General features: G+C 57.4%; 1 protein-coding gene across 9 annotated transcripts in view; it reads left to right on the top strand.

Annotated features, from left to right (window-relative positions):
- LOC125445725 (RAP1 GTPase activating protein) overlaps positions 1-18681 on the top strand; it is a 43363-nt gene extending 24682 nt beyond the window's left edge. For 4 of the 9 annotated variants that reach the window (XM_048519009.1, XM_048519011.1, XM_048519002.1 and 1 more), the window contains 20 exons: positions 64-249; positions 1841-1944; positions 2083-2161; positions 3208-3261; positions 3777-3860; positions 5914-6014; positions 6212-6341; positions 6592-6747; positions 6933-7004; positions 7691-7777; positions 8168-8308; positions 8780-8911; positions 10806-10883; positions 12754-12863; positions 13129-13242; positions 13356-13482; positions 13670-13772; positions 14886-14986; positions 16325-16373; positions 16983-18681. In XM_048519009.1, the coding sequence (XP_048374966.1) occupies positions 64-249; positions 1841-1944; positions 2083-2161; positions 3208-3261; positions 3777-3860; positions 5914-6014; positions 6212-6341; positions 6592-6747; positions 6933-7004; positions 7691-7777; positions 8168-8308; positions 8780-8911; positions 10806-10883; positions 12754-12863; positions 13129-13242; positions 13356-13482; positions 13670-13772; positions 14886-14986; positions 16325-16333 (1968 nt within the window). In that variant the 3' untranslated portion in view covers positions 16334-16373; positions 16983-18681. The remainder of the gene's footprint in view (positions 1-63; positions 250-1840; positions 1945-2082; positions 2162-3207; positions 3262-3776; positions 3861-5913; positions 6015-6211; positions 6342-6591; positions 6748-6932; positions 7005-7690; positions 7778-8167; positions 8309-8779; positions 8912-10805; positions 10884-12753; positions 12864-13128; positions 13243-13355; positions 13483-13669; positions 13773-14885; positions 14987-16324; positions 16374-16982) is intronic. The other 5 variants (XM_048519003.1, XM_048519005.1, XM_048519004.1 and 2 more) reach the window with 5 other exon arrangements.

The following is an 18681-nucleotide window of genomic DNA, read 5'->3' as shown; positions in this document are numbered from 1 at the left end:
GGCTGCTGGCTGGCCTTCCTCTCAAGGGCCCCTGAGCTCCCTGCCTTGGGGCCTGTTGTGCAGGTTCTGGGCCGAGAGGGACCCTTCCCACTCATCCTGCTCCCGCAGTTTGGTGGCTACTGGATCGAGGGCACCAGCCACGACCTGACGGGCCCCTTTGAGGTGGAGCAGCTCCAGTCTCCGACCACCAAGGTGAAGCTGGAGTGCAACCACATGGCCACCATTTACCGGAAACACTTCTTGGGCAAGGTGAGTCCCTTGCCGGGTCCTTTGCCTGGGGAGGGGAAAACCAGGAGTATGGCTGAGCCACTCTGGAGGAATATGCTGACGGACCAGGCTCAGCTCTGAGTGGCCAGTCTCCATTCAGCTGAAACTGCAGGTCAGGCATTATGGGGCCTCCCAGAGACTTGCATTGGGAGAGTTTGAGGTAGGTGGACAGAGTGGAGGAGCAGGAGGAGCAGGAGGAGGAGGAGGCAGCACCCCTCTGCGTTCAGGGCCTTTGCAGCCAGCCTCCCCTCCCTGCCTCTGCCCCTCACGACCTGCCTGCCTTGTGCTGCTGAAGGGCGTACATTTCCTGGCTTCAGGGCTTCTGGTGCCTGTGCCTGGCCCCTGTGAGCTCCTGGCAGCCTGGCTGCAGGGCGCTTCCTCCTCGTGAACCTGGGCAGAGGAGAGAGGGCATATCTTGTGCAGAGTCACACATCTCTCCCCCCTGGGCTGATCGGGTGGCCCACCTGCCGGGGTTCTGGTTTTCCTTTGCCAGCTCAGTTGAGAAACCCTCCTGGTCCAGCTTTGGGGACACTCTGGGCCACGAGCAAGCCGCTGTTTCTCTTCCCCAGGCCTTGCCAGCAGGGAGCTGAGAACGTCTGTGTGCCAAGGTGTGTGTGTGTGTTGCCAAGGGTGGGGCTGCTGGCAGCTGTGGCTGGGCCTCTGATCTCAGCCTCCCGAGGGCAGTGGCCTGGCTGCATTCTCCTTCCTTGTGCACGTGAAGGTGAACTGCAAACACCTTGGCGGCAGCGGGGCTGGGATCCCTTTCCTACAAAGAAACTCTGGAGAGTCTTTAAATGTAGGAGCAGCAGTGGCGTAGGAGATTCAGAGCTCGTGTATCTAATCTGGAGGAATCTCAATGATTCCCCAGCTCTGTCAGCTTGAGCTGTGGAGGTCACTTGGGGAATTCAGATTACCTGTGCACTCCCACACATGCCAGCTGGGTGACCTTGGGCTAGCCACAGCTTCTCGGAGCCTTCTCAGCCCCACCCACTCCCTACAGAGTGTTTGCTGTGAGGGGAAGGGCAAGGAGATTGTCAGCCCCTTTGAGTCTCCTGCAGGAGAGAAAGGGGGGATATAAATCCAAACTCTTCTTCTTCTTCTTTAAATGTAGAAAAGGGAGAGGGGTAAGACAGAGGGGAAGAGCTTTGTGCGTGGAGTGTAGGCGCCCATTTTGCAGGCCATCACCGAAGTGGACGGCCAGTAGGTTCAGCAGAGCGCAGAGGAGGCGGCGCCACGTGAACTGTTTTAATGGATAGTTCAGTCCTCGCTGCAACAGTATGTTGTGATGGTCCATGACTGAGGTCACTTATTGGGCTTAGTCATCTTCATGGAGGAGAGGGCCTCCCCTGCCTGCTTGCCAAGAGGAATAAATGGAGCCTCCACACTCAGAGGCAGCATACCTCTGAATGCCAGTCAGTTTCCAGGGCTCATTCCTTCGTGCTGTGTCTTCGGGCCAGGCTTCTTGGGGTGGGCACGTCTATGTTAGACTCAGGATGCTGGGTTGGCTGCCCACCCCCTGCATGGGATCCGGCATGGGACTTGCTCATGGCAGCCTCTCTTTCTCTCTGGCCAGGAGCATTTCAATTACTACTCGGTGGATGCCGCTTTGGGGCACCTGGTTTTTTCCCTCAAGTATGACGTCATTGGGGATCAGGAACACTTGCGCCTGCTGCTGCGGTGAGTGGGGGAGGGGCTGGAAGGCAACGGGCTTCCCTCTGGCGCATGGGAGGGGGGGTCCCTTATCCCTTCACAAACACACCCCATTCTGGCCTGGGCGAAGCATCTCTGCCTCATGGGTCTGGACCTTCCTCCTAGGACCAAGTGCCGAACGTACCACGATGTTATCCCAATCTCGTGCCTGACGGAGTTCCCCAACGTGGTCCAGATGTCCAAGGCAAGTTTGGGGGCGGGGGGTTGTTTGCAGCTGTGCTGGGGGTGGGGTGGGTCTTGCTGGCTTTAGCCAGTTCAGGGGCACTTTCTGGTGGGGCAGAGGCAGGAGGACTCTGTTCTGGGGGGCTGCAGCTTCTCCCCCTCTCCTTTCAACGCACAACCATCATGGCCGGACCTGCCCCTGTTGAGCCCCACACCCCCTTCCTGGACTGATAGGGGAGGCCCAAGTCCTGCGCAACAGACCTGCCTTTTCAGCTGTCCTGACAGTTTCTACCAAACACAAATTTGCCCTTTTAGCAAAGTTATTCCTGTTACGTCCTTGGAAAGATAATTGTGAATTATTGGACGCTTGCCTGGAAATAAATCTTGCAAAGCGAGGAACCTGCAGATCGCTGGTTTGCAACATGGCCGTGGGAAAGTTAATTCTAAAGCTCGGAAGTGCTTATATAATATCGTTGAGGATATGAATTAATTGCTTTTGATAGAGTCATGTGACTTTCACATAATTATATAAGATAGGAACCTCCTAGATGAGATAGCTACGTCGAAAACACCACCGCGTCTCTCAGTTGCAGCTGGCAGGAGACGGTCTGATCTTGCTGAGAGAACTTTGGTGAGAATCTCAGAAATAGTATTCTATCTTTTAATATTAGGATAGATCACAGGACAGCGGATGACACGTCTGCCTTTCTGTTGCCAATGTCATGTACATACACAAGTGAAGAGGATAATGATCTTAGGCTCCTTCTGCACATGCAGAATAATGCACTTTCAAACTGCTTTCAGTGCTCTTTGAAGCTGTGTGGAATAGCAAAATCCCCTTGCAAACAGTTGTGAAAGTGGTTTGAAAACGCATTATTCTGTGTGTGTGGAAGGGGCCTCAGTGTAGCTGCTCCAGGAGAGGAGAGGCTGGCCTGACTCCTTGGGGCGGGGGGAGGTCTCACACGGGGGGGGGGGGGGGGCTGGGGGTCCTGGCTGCAAGGTGGTCCTTCTTGGTGGAGAAATCCAATCCCAGTGTGATGTGCCAATTCTCTTCTCTCCCCACCACAGCTGGTGTGTGAGGATGTGAACGTTGACCGCTTCTATCCTGTCTTGTACCCCAAGGTAGGAAGGGTGTCTGATGGTCGGAGCATTAAGGGGACAGAGGCTGAGAGCTCCTGAAACTGTCTTGGGCGTATTTATTCGGGTGGGGGTCAGTGGCAGGGCAAATAGGGGCCAGAGGAGCTTCTGGGGGGGCACAGTGCATGGTTTTCCTGGGTTCTCAGGACACCCCTTGCTGGTGTGGACGCTGAGGGAGTTTTCACAAGACCACTAAGTGAGCAGGAGGCACCCAAAGTGTTGGTGGGAGGCCAACTGGAGGGCTGTTGGTGGGATGTGCACCCTTCTGGATGGGAGCCCTGTCTTGGGAGGAGCCTCGGAGCCTGCTGTCACTCCCACCAGGTGCAGGGCCTGACCAAGGGCTGGGGGCTCTCCAAGAGCCTCTTCAGATTTAGAGCAGATTCAAGCGTGTTCGGACTGCCCAGGCTGGGGACTCGTGCTGTGTGGAAGGGTGGGGCAGAGGTCTCTGGGGGAGCCCATGTCCTGTGCGATAACCCACCTCCTCGCTGCCACCCCTCCAGGCCTCACGCCTCATCGTCACCTTTGACGAACACGTCATCAGCAATAACTTCAAGTTTGGGGTCATCTACCAGAAGCTCGGCCAGGTAGGTGTGAGTCACGGCAGGAGAGCAGGTGATGCGGCAGGAGGTCCCAGGCCCCGGGGAGGGGGAGGGGGCTTCTCCTAGGAGACCTCCAAGGCAACTGCGGTGCAGTTCAGAGGGGGGGAGGGGGGATGCTGTTCAAACGCTTGCTTGGCAGTGAGGAGGAGCCACCTCAGCCCCCAGAATGCTCTGTGCCTTCTGCTGTTACATGCAGAGGACCCCCCACCAAGGAAAACGGGGGGGGGATTTGCAAGCAGTGTACTCCTCCTGCTGACCCTGCCCCCCCCCCCAACTCTGGGCCTCCAACTCTGGAGACCAAATCCCTCCCTCCCAATCGCTTCCACCTGGGCGCTCTTTCAGAGCCTCCACCGCCCACACCCCTCCCCCCCCAGACAGTGCGGCCCCTCTGCCTCCAGCACAAGTGGGAGGGTCTTTGAAAAGCAGCTAAACTGGTGGCTGTGGGGGCAGGGGGGGGGGACACGTATCCCTCCATCTCCCTCCCCCACTGCTTCGTCGTGACAGCACCGTTGAACCACATCTGTGGATCATTCAGGGTGGCACCAAAGCTCTTCCGCTGACAGCTGCTTCCCGAAGGATAGGAAAACGTGCCATTATCCAACTCACCCCCTCCCCCAACCTAAGCCCCCACCATTTTATGAAGAATACATCAGTTCAGTTGTGCTGGGGGAGGAACGGTCCTCTCGCGGTCCATACTGGTGACACGTTTAATCCTGATGCAGGGTATGTCGCCAGGATGCAAATGGGAAAATTTGTCCAATGAGGCAAACTATAATTGGAGGGGGGAACTTTCTACAAACCTGGTGCAGAAAGCACACATATCCCCCCCCCTTCCCTTGGCACCTTTCTGCCAGTTTCAAGCTGTCCCCCCATCATCTGGCTGGTAGCTGCAGGGACTTGCAAGGGTGAGCAAGAGGGAAGGAAATGGGGGGGGCAGGGGGAGGGGATCCCCCCGCCTCACATGTCGTGTCAGATCCCACAGGATCTCCACAGCACAGAAAAAGAGGCTTTGTAAATTAAAAAATCCAAAATCCCCAAACCAGCCACAGGGAGGTGGAGCTGCTCTTCAGGAGGGAATTTTTAAAAGTTGAGCACTCTTAAAGGTGGGGGGGGGATTGACCTGCGCCATCCCCTGATGCCGACAGCATCCTGCGGGACGGGGCATGGATCAAGAGGAACGTTGTCCGTTATTGACCTCCTCTCCTCGGATTCAGCCCCACCCACACCCCGCCCGTCCTGTTGTAATATTTCCAGGGGGTGGCATGGCTGGTCAGTCTGAGGTAGCTCTTTGGCTCTTCGGGGCTTAGGTCCTCAAAAGCCTCTGAGGTGCGACTCTGTGGTCTCCGACCAGAACAGTATTACCTTTCCAATACAGGAAGGGCAGAATCATCCCTCCCATGTTGCAGCGTGAGTGCAGGGGGGGGGGGGGGCAAAATCCAGAGAAGGCTTGACTTGTGGAAGGTTCTCAGGGGTCTGTAAGTGGACCCAAAATTTGAAACAGGGAGCAAATTATTGCTTAGAGATGAAGCTCACTTTGGATCAGCCCAACCTACTTAGCAGGACTGTTGTGAGGACAAAGTGGAAAAGCCACAGGTCTGAGTCCCTTTAAAGGAAAAAAACATGATGGCGAGAAGAGCAGGGTCGCCCTACATAAAGGACTGGCCAGCAGCATTTGGGGAGGCTGTGTCCTCACCCCACAGACTGAGAGAGACCAAGGCTGATTCCGCATGGGCCAAAAGCAGCAGTGTGAAAACGGTGTGAAAATGGTGTAAAAGGGTTTAAAACGGTGCAAAAGGGTTTATACTGTTTTCACACCGTTTTCACACCGCTGTTTTTGGCCCATGCGGAATCAGCCCAAGAGAAAGGGTGCGACTTGGCTCTGGCCGTTCTCCTCCCGCAAGGCCTGGGGGGCCACCCTTACTTTGCTGGCTTCCACTTGGCTGCCGCTGGATGGGAGGAAGGGGTCCCGTGACTGTCCCAGGCCCTCTGTGTAGGAATCACACACACACACACACCCTTGTCTGGTTCTGGCTCGCAGACTTCAGAAGAGGAGCTTTTCGGCACCAATGAAGAGAGCCCGGCCTTCGTGGAGTTCTTGGAATTCCTGGGCCAGAAGGTCAAACTGCAGGATTTCAAGGGGTACGTTATGGGAGGGGGGCACAGAGGGTGCATTTTTGCAGCTGCTTCGTTGGGTTTTTTCCTGTGTGGCAGGAAGAGGGGGTAGCTGAGGGCCCACAGACCCCGTGTCCTCAAGGTGAGGTGGGAGGTGTCTTTCTAGATGCTCCTTAGATGAAGAACAGCTGAGTTACTTTGACTTCCTGTTTCCATTGAGGCAGGTTTCGGGGGGGCTTAGATGTGACCCACGGGCAGACGGGGACTGAATCTGTCTATTGCAATTTCCGGAGCAAAGAGATCATGTTCCACGTCTCCACCAAGTTGCCCTACACCGAAGGGGATGCCCAGCAGGTAAGCGGCCAGACATGGTCTCCAGAGGGACTCTCTGTGAAGCAGAAAGGCCGCCCCTCTCCTGCCTGTGACCTCTCCTGCCTGTTTCTCCAGTGCCCCACTTCTGGGTGTGCTGGTCCCAATCCTCACCCTTTCCTGTTGCTCTGTGGTGATGAGGGAGCTGGGCCGTGGGGTGACTGCCTCTCTCTCTCTCTCTCTCTCTCCCTCCCTCCTCTCCCCTCCTCTGCCGACCACCTGTCTCCTGGCTCAGTTGCAACGGAAACGGCACATTGGCAATGACATCGTAGCCATCGTCTTCCAGGACAAGAACACGCCCTTCGTCCCAGACATGATCGCTTCCAACTTCTTGCACGCCTACGTGGTGGTGCAAGCCGAGAACCCCTGCACAGACCACACCCTTTACAAGGTGACTGGGGCCAGGGGCCGGAGGTTGAGGTCTTTTTTCCTGGGTCAGCCAGCCATTCCGTTAGCTGCTGCCCAGGAAAGGGCTGATGATTGGGACAAGGACTGAAGGCTGTAATCTGTTCTTCCACCTTTGTGGGCATTGTGGGGCCCTGTGGCCCAAGTGAGCTGTCTGTGTCTCTCTTGCAGGTCTCGGTCACTGCCCGGGACGATGTGCCTTTCTTTGGCCCCCACCTGCCCAACCCGGCCGTTTTTCGAAAGGTGAGATGCTTTGGCAGCCTGGCACCTGCACTCCAGTTTCCCCTCCAAACAGACTCCTCCAAGATCCAGAAGGGGCAGCGGGAGCACTTGGCATAAAAGTCTTCAAAACCAGATATGGATAACTAGGAATCCTGTTGATGGCTTGGGGGTTTGAGGCATGGCCAATTCTTCTGCCTGAAAATGCCGCCTTGGTCTGGCATCCTGGCTGTGATGGGGTCGATATTTCCCCCCGCCTCCCCCCCCCCCCCCCCCGAAGATGGAGCCCTTTCCTCCTTGGCACTGGCACTGCTGAGGGCTTGGAAATCCCAGCAGCCAGAGATCCCACTGCCTGTCTCCACGTGGGGCACTCTTGCTGCAGGGGAGCAGGGCCGGGACCCATCAGGGGCTGCCTGGGACACGCATGGAGGGGGGGCAGGGACCCCCACCTAACCAGCCAGATTGGCCGAATCAACCCAGGCAATTGGGGGGGAGCAGCCCGAGCCCCTGTTTGTCCCAGTCCTTTTATCCATCGCAGCCAGAAGAACACATCATTTTTCTGCTGCTCAGAATGTGTAAATCAGTGAGCTTCTGAGGGAATAAAAGGGAAGGAAAGAAGAAGGCTCCTTACCCCGCCCCCCCTGCAGCCTGCCCATCACCCCCCTCCCCCCCCCCCCGGTGATAACCTCTTTCCACTTCTTCCCATGTAGAGCCCCGAGTTCCAGGAGTTCCTCCTGACCAAGCTGATCAATGCCGAATACGCCTGCTACAAGGCAGAGAAGTTTGCCAAACTGGAGGTGAGGATCCGTGTCAGAGTCGCAGATCTTTCTAGCCCCTGCAAGTCGGGACCCTCCTGCCAAGTAGTTCAGGAGTGGAGCAGAGGGCAGCCCCCCCCCTTCGACAGTTGCTTGCAGAAGGATGGGGGGCTGCAGAGTGTTTGGGGGGGCCCCTCCCCTTTCCGTAGCCCTGCTGCTTTCGCTCTCTTAAGGCCTTCTGCAGTACCCCCCACCCCCGCACCACATGGGGCCTGGCCAGGAGACCCTCCAAGCAGAGGAGGCCTTGGGGGGCCGTGAGGAATCCCACCTTGTACTACATGGAGGGGAGCCTTCTCTTCCCTGCCCATTTGCCCGCTGACCCTCCACAGTCTCCCCCAAGGGCTTACTGGTGGCGCCTGTTCCGCCCTGCAGGAACGCACGAGGACGGCTCTTCTGGAGACCCTCTATGAGGAGCTGCACCTCAACAGCCAGTCCATGATGGGCCTGGGGGGCGACGAGGACAAGCTGGAGAACGGCAGCGGGAGCAGCGGGGGGTTCTTCGAGTCCTTCAAGGTGAGTCACAGGAAGCCCCGGACGTGGCTCAGGGGCTCTCCCAGCTTTATTCAGGGCACCTTCCCAACATCCCAGAAAGGCGGGCGCGGGAGCTGCTCTGTGTTGGACTCGCTTCTGAGGAAAGTGTGCCCAAAGCACGGGCTTCTTGCTCACCACCAGACTTCCGAGCCCTGGGCGTTCACGGCGGTGTTCTCATCTCTGCCCCCTTGGTAGTCGGAGGGCTACAGTCTGGCCTCCGTGACCCCGCCCCTTCCTCCCCCAGACCCTCTCTTTACCCAGGGTCTCAGGCCCAGGGCTTGGGTGCTTGGCGTGGGCTCGTTGTGGGTGGCAGCGTTGCTCCAGAGAGGGAGATCTTCCTGGGTGGGGAAAGGGAGGCTGATCCCTGGATCTAGACCAACCGCAGGGCCAGGCCTGGTGTCCTGCTTGGGCCGAGGGAGGGGGAAGATGACCCCTGTTGGGCCCCCCTTTCAGCGGGTGATCCGGAGCCGCAGCCAGTCAATGGACGCCATGGGCCTGAGCAGCAAGAGACAGAACACCGTCTCCACCAGCCACAGCGGCAGCTTCGGACACAACAACCCGGATATCGCCAAGGCTGTGGGCATTGTGAGTGCCCCCGCCCCCCACCTGCTGTTCTCCCTCCTCCACCACTGCTGGTTCCTTCCTCCCTTTTCCCCTCTCCCCCCCGAGTGACTTCGCCCACCCTTTGTTGCCTCCTCTGCCCTCTCCTGCCCCCACCCCCTCCTTTCCAGGGCTGACTGTTGAGTTCCAGTTTGCTAGACTAAGAGGTTCCTCCTGTCCTTCAACAGGGTCTCAAAGTGCTAAAGAGGTTGCCAGACGAGGCCGCCCCACTCCCCTTTTTGAAGAAAAACTGGCCCCCTCCCGATGGCATTGTCTGGACCAGGATCTGCCTGTGCTCCTGTCCAGTCAATTTCACTGCACCCTTGATTGGGGGGGGGGGGGGGCTGCTCAGAAGCTTTTTCCTTCCTTGGTTGGAAGCTTTCTTGGCTCCGCCTTCTCTGGTCATAATTGCAGCCCCTCCCCTGAGTGCAGACCAGTGAATGGTGTGATCAGACCCCTGGGTCCTGCTACCCCGCGTGGCTTCTGCAGGGAGAGGCCTCCAGTGGTGCAGCCGTTGCCTCTGGTGGTAGATGCAGAGGTGTTCCTGCCAGCCACAAAACAGCCACCACACAGGGGCTTTCTGCAGGTGTTTCTCCCTGCGCACTCCCCTGCGGCAGCACCAACGGGGCTTCTGGCTGCCTGTGATGCCACATGAGGTGACAAGAAAGAATGAAATGGCAGGAAGCCCTCCAGGGGAGGGGAGGGGAGGGTCCAGGAGATCTGAAAATGCGCGGCAGGCCCTGTGCCCCCCTGCGGCTGAACCTCCTGCCCAGGTGACCGCAGGTTGCCTTTGTCTCGGATCTTTTGCAAAAGATCACTGCAAAGCAGATTTGGGAAAGAACCGAGCAGAACCCCAGAAAGTGGGCCCGGCAGCAGCGTCAGGTGGATGCCCAGAATTTCCCAAACCTCCTCCAGTTTGGTTGACAAACGGCAGTGAAGCCTGAGTGCGAGTAGAAGTGAGAGCCCCCCCCCGCCCCCCCGCGCTGTTTCCGTGGCTTTCAAGCTCTGTCGTTCAGGGTTTGTGCTTCCAAGTAGCCACACGATGGCGCCTGAGCTCCACCACTGCGCTGCGGGTCTGGACTCTGCCTGCCCCAGAGGTGCCTGCACGGGCTCTGCGCTGCGAGATGCACAGGAGATCTTTAATTGCTCTGGTGCCACAGAGGCAGGTCACATGGGGGCATCCAGGAAGGGGGCGGCAGGATCAAAGGCTGGGCCAGCAGGGGCGGGGGGGGGGGCGTTCTCAGTGCACACACAAAGCTGAATGGAGACCCCCACCTTCCCGCCGCCTCCAAACAAGTGACTTTGGGGGTAGAGCTAGTGTTCGTACTGGGGTTGGGGGAGTGTGACCCAGGCCGGACCAGATTCCCCCTGAGTCTGGTCCTGCGGCACGAGGAGACAAAAGGGAGGCGGTGCCCAGGGTCTGTTGCCCCTCCCACTCCGGCCTCCTGCCACTGCCCATTTGCAAGGCTGCCACCCCCCAGACTGCAACTCCTCTCCAGACCTGCTCCCCTGGAGAAAATGGGTGAACTCTGTGGCATTAAACCCGCTGAGGCCTCCAAGGACCCAGATTTGGCAACCCTACGGATCCGACTGGTGTCTTAGAGGAGCCCCCTCTTTGGTGGAGTCAGCTGCCAGCCCCCACAACACTCTCAGCGCTTTCCCCAGCTTGCAGCTACTCATCCAGGGGTCCTCCTCACCCCCAGGCTGATTCCGGGGGGCTGTCCTCCAGGAAGAGGGCAGGCGGCTGCTGAGTTTTTGCCATTGCTGTGATGACCAAGCGCCATTTTGTTTGCATGACTCTTCTCTCTCTCTCTTTCTCTCTGGCTCCCTGTTCCCCTCCCCTCGTCTGTCTTTTTTGCTTTCTCTGCCCGCTTGCCAGTCATTGCTTGTCCCTGGAAAAGCGGCAAGTAGGTACGGACGTCGGGGCAGCGCCATAGGCATAGGAACCATAGAAGAGGTGGCTGGCTTTTCTCTCTCACTGCCTCTTGCCCTCCGTCTGCCCCTGCCCTCCCACCCTCCCGCATGTGGGGAGACCCTGCCCAGCCTCTCACATCCGCCTCCAGGGCGTTATGGGGTGGCCAGGCCGACTGTCGTGACCCGCAGGGGTGGCTGGTGGCAGAAATGGTCCTGGGCGTGGGAGGGGAACAAGGGCTGTCATGGCTGTCGACCCCGATCCTCACGGCTCAAGCTGGGCGGCAAGAGGAACTCCTCCGTGGGCCGTTTGGGAGAAATCCGGCTTGAGAGAGAACTTTTGTGCGCTCTTGGAGGGGGCACTGCCCCAGTCTTTGGGAACATTGAACATTTTGCTGATTCGCATGTAGGGGTTCCGAAACCTGCGCTTATTCCATTTGCAAGGAATGTGGAGAAAATTCATTTGAAAAGTATCAGCCAGATGCAGGCCGGGGGGGGGGGGGGGGGGGGGGGAGTTCCCAGCCCTTCTGAAAAGTTTACAATCTTCTCTCCCACATCTGTGTTCATTGAAATCCCTCTTCCACCGCAGAAGGACAGGATTACAGAGTGGGGGGCGGACTCCTCTCTCACCCCCCTAAAAAAATTATGGGCATTATTTTTGTGGTTTTTTTCTGAACAGCAAGCCAAGAAAGTTGCACTGGGGCTGAGGGGGGCTGGTGGTTGGGGGTGGGGCTCTCTTGTGGCTCCTTTGTAAGTCAAGAGTCCACAGCGATTTGCTTTGGTGATGAGACGAGGTGTACCCCTGGAGGGAGAAACTGCCCCCCTCCCCAGGCCTTACAGCCCAGCGGGAGTGGGGAGGGGGCTGTTCCTGCTGTTTTGCCCCCAACTGCCTCTTCCCCTTCCTTTACCAGCCCCCTTTCCTTCTGCATGCCCCCCTCCTTTTCCTCTACCCCCCCCCCCCCCCCGCCATGCCATGTGGATGTTACCTCTAGTCTGCCATGTGGGATGCATTTCCATGAAAGAGACCACAAAGTTGTTCCAGGAACAGAGCTGCAAATACCTTTGATCAGGGCCCGTCTCAAGGGGCTGGTGGGCAGGCCTCCGCCTCGCGAGGGCTCTCCTTCGGGCTACAGATTAAACACAACAGAAAGGCCTGTTGGGGGGGGGGGAGGAGAGCAAAGAAAGGGCGGGGGGGGGGTTGCACGCCAAGGGAAACCGACAGGAGAGGCACTGGGACTTTTGCACGGATCCCAGTAAAGAGACAACGGGGGGCCAGCACTTTCTCCCAGCCTGGAGCCTTTGTCTTTTTGGAGAGGACAATAACTCTGGTTTCTCTCCTGGGGGAGTGTCACATTTCTGCCGACCTTGGGTGGGGGAGGGGGCCACTCTGGGGCACACCCTTCCCTCCACCTCCCCATTCCCCTTTTCATTGCCTAACCCCCCCTCCCCGTGTGGTGTCCCCCGCCCAGACAGAGGCCCTCGGCTGCACCCTCGTTCATGGGTGGGGGTGGGGGTAAGGGTAGGGCCCCATCTGCCTTCACCATCTACATCAACCCTTCCCCCGTATCCACAGGCCGTGGGCTTCCCTGCAAGGCTGTGCCGTACACTCCAGATGTTGGGGGGGGGGGGGGCTGAGATCCTGAAAGCCAGTCCTGGGTCCAAATTGAATGCAAACAATATGAAGAGATAAAGGGGGCGTGAATTCTCCTGGCTCAGTGTCCTTTGGGGAGAATCCAGTGGCTTCTGCCTGCACTGCAGAAATGCCCCACAGAGGTGGCTTTTGAGTCAACCCATCCTGGGGATGCCATTTGCCTACCCTTCCTCTGCCGGGGGTGGGGGGGGGGTGTCCTCCTCCCCTGCCCTCTCCTCCCGCCAAGGCTTGACCTATTTGTCTGATGGGCTTGAATCTCTTGCAGTCCCTGATAGTCCCTGGGAAGAGTCCAACGCGCAAGAAGTCGGGACCATTCGGCTCGCGGCGGAGCAGCGCCATCGGCATCGAGAACATCCAGGAGGTCCAGGAGAAAAGGTGGGGCTGGGAGAACTCGTGGAGGAGGGGGAGCCCTTCCCCCCCCCCACCCCCACGAGCGTGTTTCCACTTGCTGAGATTGCTGCCGGGGCAGCAGAGGTCCCCTCCTGCGGGGCGTGCTGCAGGCCGGAGACAGCCCCCTGTCCTCACCATGGGGACCTCTTGGCCAGTGGGCAGCAGTTATAGGCCGGTGGGAGGTTTTGTGGGGGAAGTCCTACCTCAGTCAGGCTTGAACGGAGGACCAAACTGCATGCGTGCCCCACAGGGAAAGCCCCACTGGGACTCAGAAGACCCCTGACAGTGGCCACGTGTCTCAGGACCCGAAGTCAGAGGATTCCTCCAACCAGAGCTCTCCTGAGATGCCCACCACCAAGAACAGGTCAGCCCCCGTCACCCCTGCCCTGCGATGGGGGTCGGAAGAGTTGCCCTTCCCAGCGCCATCTTGGGTGTGGCTAGTGGTGCTTTCAGTTCTCACGGGGCACGTCTCCTCAGCAGGCCGGATCCTGCCACGCCCAGGCCGGAGGGCACGCGGGACTTCTCACGCTCTTCATCCAGCGCCAGCAGCTTTGGCAGCGTGGTGGAAGAACAGGAAGGCACCCACGAAGACGACACCGGCGTGGTCAGTGGCGCTAAGGGCCAGGCTGGTTGTGGGAGGGGGGGAGCCCAAGGAAGGCCCGGAAGACGCCAAGCAGACAGGCATGCTCAGTCCAGCCTGAGCCCTTGAGCTCCCTGTTTGCTTTGCCCCCTCCCCAAGGGGGCTTTGAGGTGTGGGGCTGCCCCCAGCCAACTCTTCTTGTGTGCCTCAGGAGAGCCAGTCCTCGTCAGGGACGCCGCACAAGCGCGACTCCTTCACCTACAGCACCTGGCTGGACGACAGCCTCAGCACCACCAGTGGGGGCAGCTCTCCAGGTAGCTGGCACGTGATTCCTCCCTCTTGCTTGTCTTTGCAACATCCCTGCAAGGTAGGTCTCAGTTCCTGTTTGCACAAGGAGCAACCGGAGCTTTGAGAGAACACGGCCTTGAAGAGGACCAGGAACATGGAGCCCACGCACCCCAGCTGCTCTCACCTGTCCTTACCTCACCCCCGCAGTGTATGCTGGCGAATGCATGGGCTGTGGGGGCTCCCTCAGAGGGGGGCAGGCGGTCTTGAGGAGCTTGGGTGAATGGCAAGGGGGCGATCTTCAAACCAGCCCATGATGCCAAGCAGACAGCACTGTGGCAGGCCCCCCTCCCCACGCTCTGGCTCCGAGTCAGCCTCCTAACAGTATACTTTTGGCTGTCTCTCCTGGGGGTGAAGAAGAGATTGGATTTATACCCCCCCTTTCTCTCCTGCAAAAGACTCAAAGGGGCTGACAATCTCCTTGCCCTTCCCCCCTCACAACAAACACCCTGTGAGGTGGGTGGGGCCGAGAGAGCTCCGAGAAGCTGTGACTCGCCCAAGGTCACCCAGCTGGCGTGTGTGGGAGTGCACAGGCTAATCTGAATTCCCCAGATAAGCCTCCACAGCTCAGGCGGCAGAGCTGGGAATCAAACCCGGTTCCTCCAGATTAGATACACGAGCTCTTAACCTCCTACGCCACTGCTGCTCCCTTAGAATGAAGTCATTCTACAGTGAGTGGCGTATCTGTGGGGGACAGGAGAGTCACGTGGGGGTGCATTTTGTCCCCCTGCCCCCCTCTCCCCCTCATCCAGCCCCAGACCAGCTCTCTACTGCCCTGCCCCCACAATTGCAAAAAAAACCCCAAACCCAATGTTTTCCTCCTCTGAGCTGCGCCAACCAGCAGCACACTGGGGGCGCGGAGGCCCTGACCCCACTCTGTCACAGAGCAGAGGAAAGGGGTTTTGTTTTTGCCAGCAGTGCGATGGCAGCGGGGTGTGTGTGGGAGTTTGAGGGGGAGTTATTCGGGAGTGGGGGTGCCCCGCCGGATGCTGCTTTGTGGCAGCACGCCACTGCCACTGTCCATTCAGTTGATCGGGAGTTAGACCACCCTTTTTATGTTCCTTGTTTCCCTCCCCTTCTAGGCCCTTCTCGCTCTCCCCAGCCAGACCCCAGGACATCCACGGACCCGTCTTGCCCAGAGATCAAAATCCAGCTGGAACAGGCAGAGCAGCATCCGCACCTGGTGAGTGAGCAGCTGCAGGATCCGTGTTACGGGACGCAGCAGCTGCAGGATCCGTGTTACGGGCAGGGAGAGGGACGGTGGGTGCTTGAAGAGAGGTTATATGGCTCTGCAGATGTTCATGGACTACAAATCCCATCAGCCCCTGCCAGCAGGGCCAATTGGCCATGCTGGCAGGGGCTGATGGGAATGGTAGTCCATGAGAGCCACAGGTTGGAGACTCCTGGGCTGGGGGAACAGCAGAAGGAGAAGTTTGAATGGACACTAAGAGTTGGTTGACTTTCGGAACTGGCTAACAGAGAGGGACGATGCGTAGCCACGGTTGCATGGGTGAGACCAAACAAATTGTGCCTGTCGCCTGCTTCCTGCAGTTGGGATCTCATGTTTGGGGCCTGTGAAGAATGACAGAGAGGAGTGGAATAAATTATTGGAAAATCTCCCCACCCCCTAAAAAAAACCCCCACCCCTGGCATTCCACTAGTTAGCCACAATTTGTTTGATGATATATGAAAGAATTCAGTATTTTCAATGTGGCAAAGTTTAGCTTCATATCCAGACCTGGGCGGGGGGGTGGGGGTGGGGGTTTATGTCCAAATAATACCCTGCCTTTTACAAAAAAAATTCTACCTTCAGCATTTATTTTTGCCTGACTTTCCAAGGGCTGCAGTTAAAGGCACGTGTGCTGTGGTAGGAATGGGTGCAGCACTTTGCAGCTCTCCCTCAAGTATTGGGTATCCTTGCCGTTTTTTTTACGGAGAGTTGAATAGTATGTTAAATAGAGTTGAATAGTATGTTGAATAGTATAATAGTACAATAGTACAATTCTACAGGGTATCTAAGGTATAAGTTATATATTGTACATTGTTTAAACAGTAAAATTGATTTTTTTTCTTGCAAATTTCCAATCTTCCACCTGCACTAAGAAAGAGGCTTTTTTTCAATGACTTTTCAACATTTCTAGAAATTTTACAGTTGTAGGTGTGCAGACACCTCCATATTATGATTGGTTTTGTAATTGGTAGAAACCGCCCATTTTACAGTTAGATGCCGTAATGGAGGACCTGGCCTGACTCAGCCAGCAGTGATGCTGTAGCCCCAGTGCCAAGAGGCTAGGGAGCAGCGCAGCGGAAGCAATGCCCGGGAGGGGCTCACAGCAGGAGCAGGAGGGGAGGCTGGAGGTGTGAGGGTGGGTGGGTGGGGCCAGATCAGGAGGCGGCTGTGGGCACGCTCCGTGTCTCTGGCACTTGCCCTTCCCTTCCCTTGCGCATGCCAGCCTGTTGTGCAGGTGCCCCCGGGAGGTTAACACTGTCCTCCTTTCTGTGTGTCTGTCCATGCCTACAGAGCTGCTAGCCTTCCCGGTTCGGCTCCCGTGGATCTGCCTCCAATCAAGGTCAGACATCAAGGTTTGATTTTGGGGGTTCGTTCTGTCTCCCAGCGAAGGGCTGCAGGGGGGAGAGAGACTCCCCCCTCCCTCTGAGGCAGGTAGCAGCTGGCTGCTGCTGACATGGGGGTCTTGCTACCAACAGTCTCTCTGGGCTGAAGGAGCCCCCCCACCCCGCCCAGAATCAGACGGAAGGAACAGAATCAGACGGAAGGACCCTGCAGGGCAACTACCTCCCACTCCCATTTTGCCTTCCCCCCCACCCTGTCTCTGCCCACTCCCCTGGGGGGTGGCCAATCACTTGAAACAGGATTTTACAAATTCATAGAGGCAAAGGAGGTCTGCCAAAGGCTGAATGGAACTTCCATAGTCAGAGGCAGTATGCTTCTCAATACCAGTTGCTGGGAACAAGAGCAAGGAAGTGTTGTTTCCTTCACACCCCTCTTGTGGGATTCCTGGTCCCTCCTGGGAACGGACGCTGTGATCAATCCTGCCTCCAGCTCCCCCCAAGTCCTGCCCCGTTCCCATCCTCCCCCTTGCAGGAAGCCCCAAGGGGGTAGTGCCGCAGGCTCTTCCTGGTCCTCCAAACTGACTGGTGCTCTCTCACCTGCCCTGCAGCACACAGCAAAGAAGCACAAGCTGAGGGCCTTGTGGATGGACGGCCGCCCTCCCCGTCACAGCCCAAGATCACGGGCCGGTCAGCAAAGCCTCCACCTGATGTGGCTGCCTCCTCCTCCCCCTCCTCCCCCCCACCACATTGCCCAAGAGTGTGCGGAAGAAGCGAGCCTCCTGGAAATGGGATCACCCAAGGGCACTGGGAGGGGGCTGGGCTCTGGCTGGCCAGGCCTGTGGCAAAGGTGGCCAGTGTCTGCACCCCATTTTCATGCCCTGAGCTAAACTCCAGACACCCCCCCCCCAATCCAACACGGGACCTCCTGGCCAGCCAAAAGACAGACCTGAAGGAGAGGCCTCCTGGGAACCAGGTGTGGATTGTCACATCCACCTGCCCGGGTGCATCTTCCGCTCTCTTTCCCCGGCCACCTGGGGGCAGGGGCAGTGTGTTTTGGGGCGCATCTCTGGCTCTTCCAACACACCAACCACCGCTGGGCCAGTGGCTGGTCAGAGAGCCAGCGGAGCAGGAGTCTGGCTGCTTGGAGGGAAGGTCTGAACTGGGGCAGCCTGAGAACTCTCCACAGAGGGAGGGAGGACAGTCTGCATGGCCCAGCTGCATCAGCCCCTCCCTTCTGCTGCTTATGAGACTTCTGCCCTCCCACCCCCTCCTTCTGTGCATCTGCAGGGGGCTCTCCCATCAGGCCCAGCTGCCTCCAGTGGGTGGGGGGGGGAGGCTGGCAGAGCAGTCCCTTGATCTTCCCTCTCCCCAGCTGAGACTGTCTGACCTTTGTCTGTTTGACAGTCATCCTTTGGCAAAACATCAGGACATCACGAGCAGGGGAGGGGTTGGCAGCAGCTGTTCACACCTGGGGTAACCTCATACCTTTGTTCTGAAAACCACCACCAGGGGATACAGAGCCCTGCTCCAGGCAACACCAGACTCTTCCTCAAAGAGATTCCCAAAGAGTACCTGACAATCACTGGAGACCGTTGTTGTAAAAGGCCTGCAAGGTCAGTCGGCACCTGAGCTGCGTGAACGGACATTTGGTGAACTGCTGCCACCCAGTCATCTTTGCTGGAGGAGGGTTGGCACGGGGCAGCCTGGGTGCCTGCTTTGTGTTGGCATGCCACACTGGGCGCAAAGGAACACACTTCAAGCAGATGCGCAGGATTCAGGCGTTGACCGTGGCGCAGGAACGTCCTGGTTCATGGGGGATGGCAGCGTTCAGGCTGTCTCTCCACACAATGGCTGGTTGGCCTCCATGCTGTACAGTTTGAATGGCGGGGGTGTGGGGGTGGGGGAGAACTATTTACCTTCAACCCATCTCCGTAGCTCTTTCTCTCTGGGGCAGGGAAGGGAACACACAGAATCCCAAAGTGTCCATATTTAATTTGAAAGCTGCCGGCTGTAGGTGTGAAATGAATAGATAAATTCTGTGGATGTGTCCGGACCTCTTTTATGTCTGTGCCGTAGATCCATGATTGCTTCCCTTGGGTTTTATTTTTTTATTTAAGATGCACAAAATCCATACATTTTTAAATTTCTGTTCAGACACGGTTTCCTCTTTTTAAACTCCAGTGTTGGTGTTTCCGGTGACAAATGTATAAAAAAAATATATCTATTTATCGCTATTGTAAGAAAATTCTATTTGTAAATGCTTTTTATGATATACAGGCTGGAAAATAAAATGAGACCTTCTGTGCA

The sequence above is a fragment of the Sphaerodactylus townsendi genome, linkage group LG16 (assembly GCF_021028975.2).
Source record: "Sphaerodactylus townsendi isolate TG3544 linkage group LG16, MPM_Stown_v2.3, whole genome shotgun sequence".
Lineage (NCBI taxonomy): Eukaryota > Metazoa > Chordata > Lepidosauria > Squamata > Sphaerodactylidae > Sphaerodactylus > Sphaerodactylus townsendi.
The sequence above is the reverse complement of the archived record's forward strand: the minus strand, read 5'-3'. Positions and strand labels throughout refer to the sequence as shown.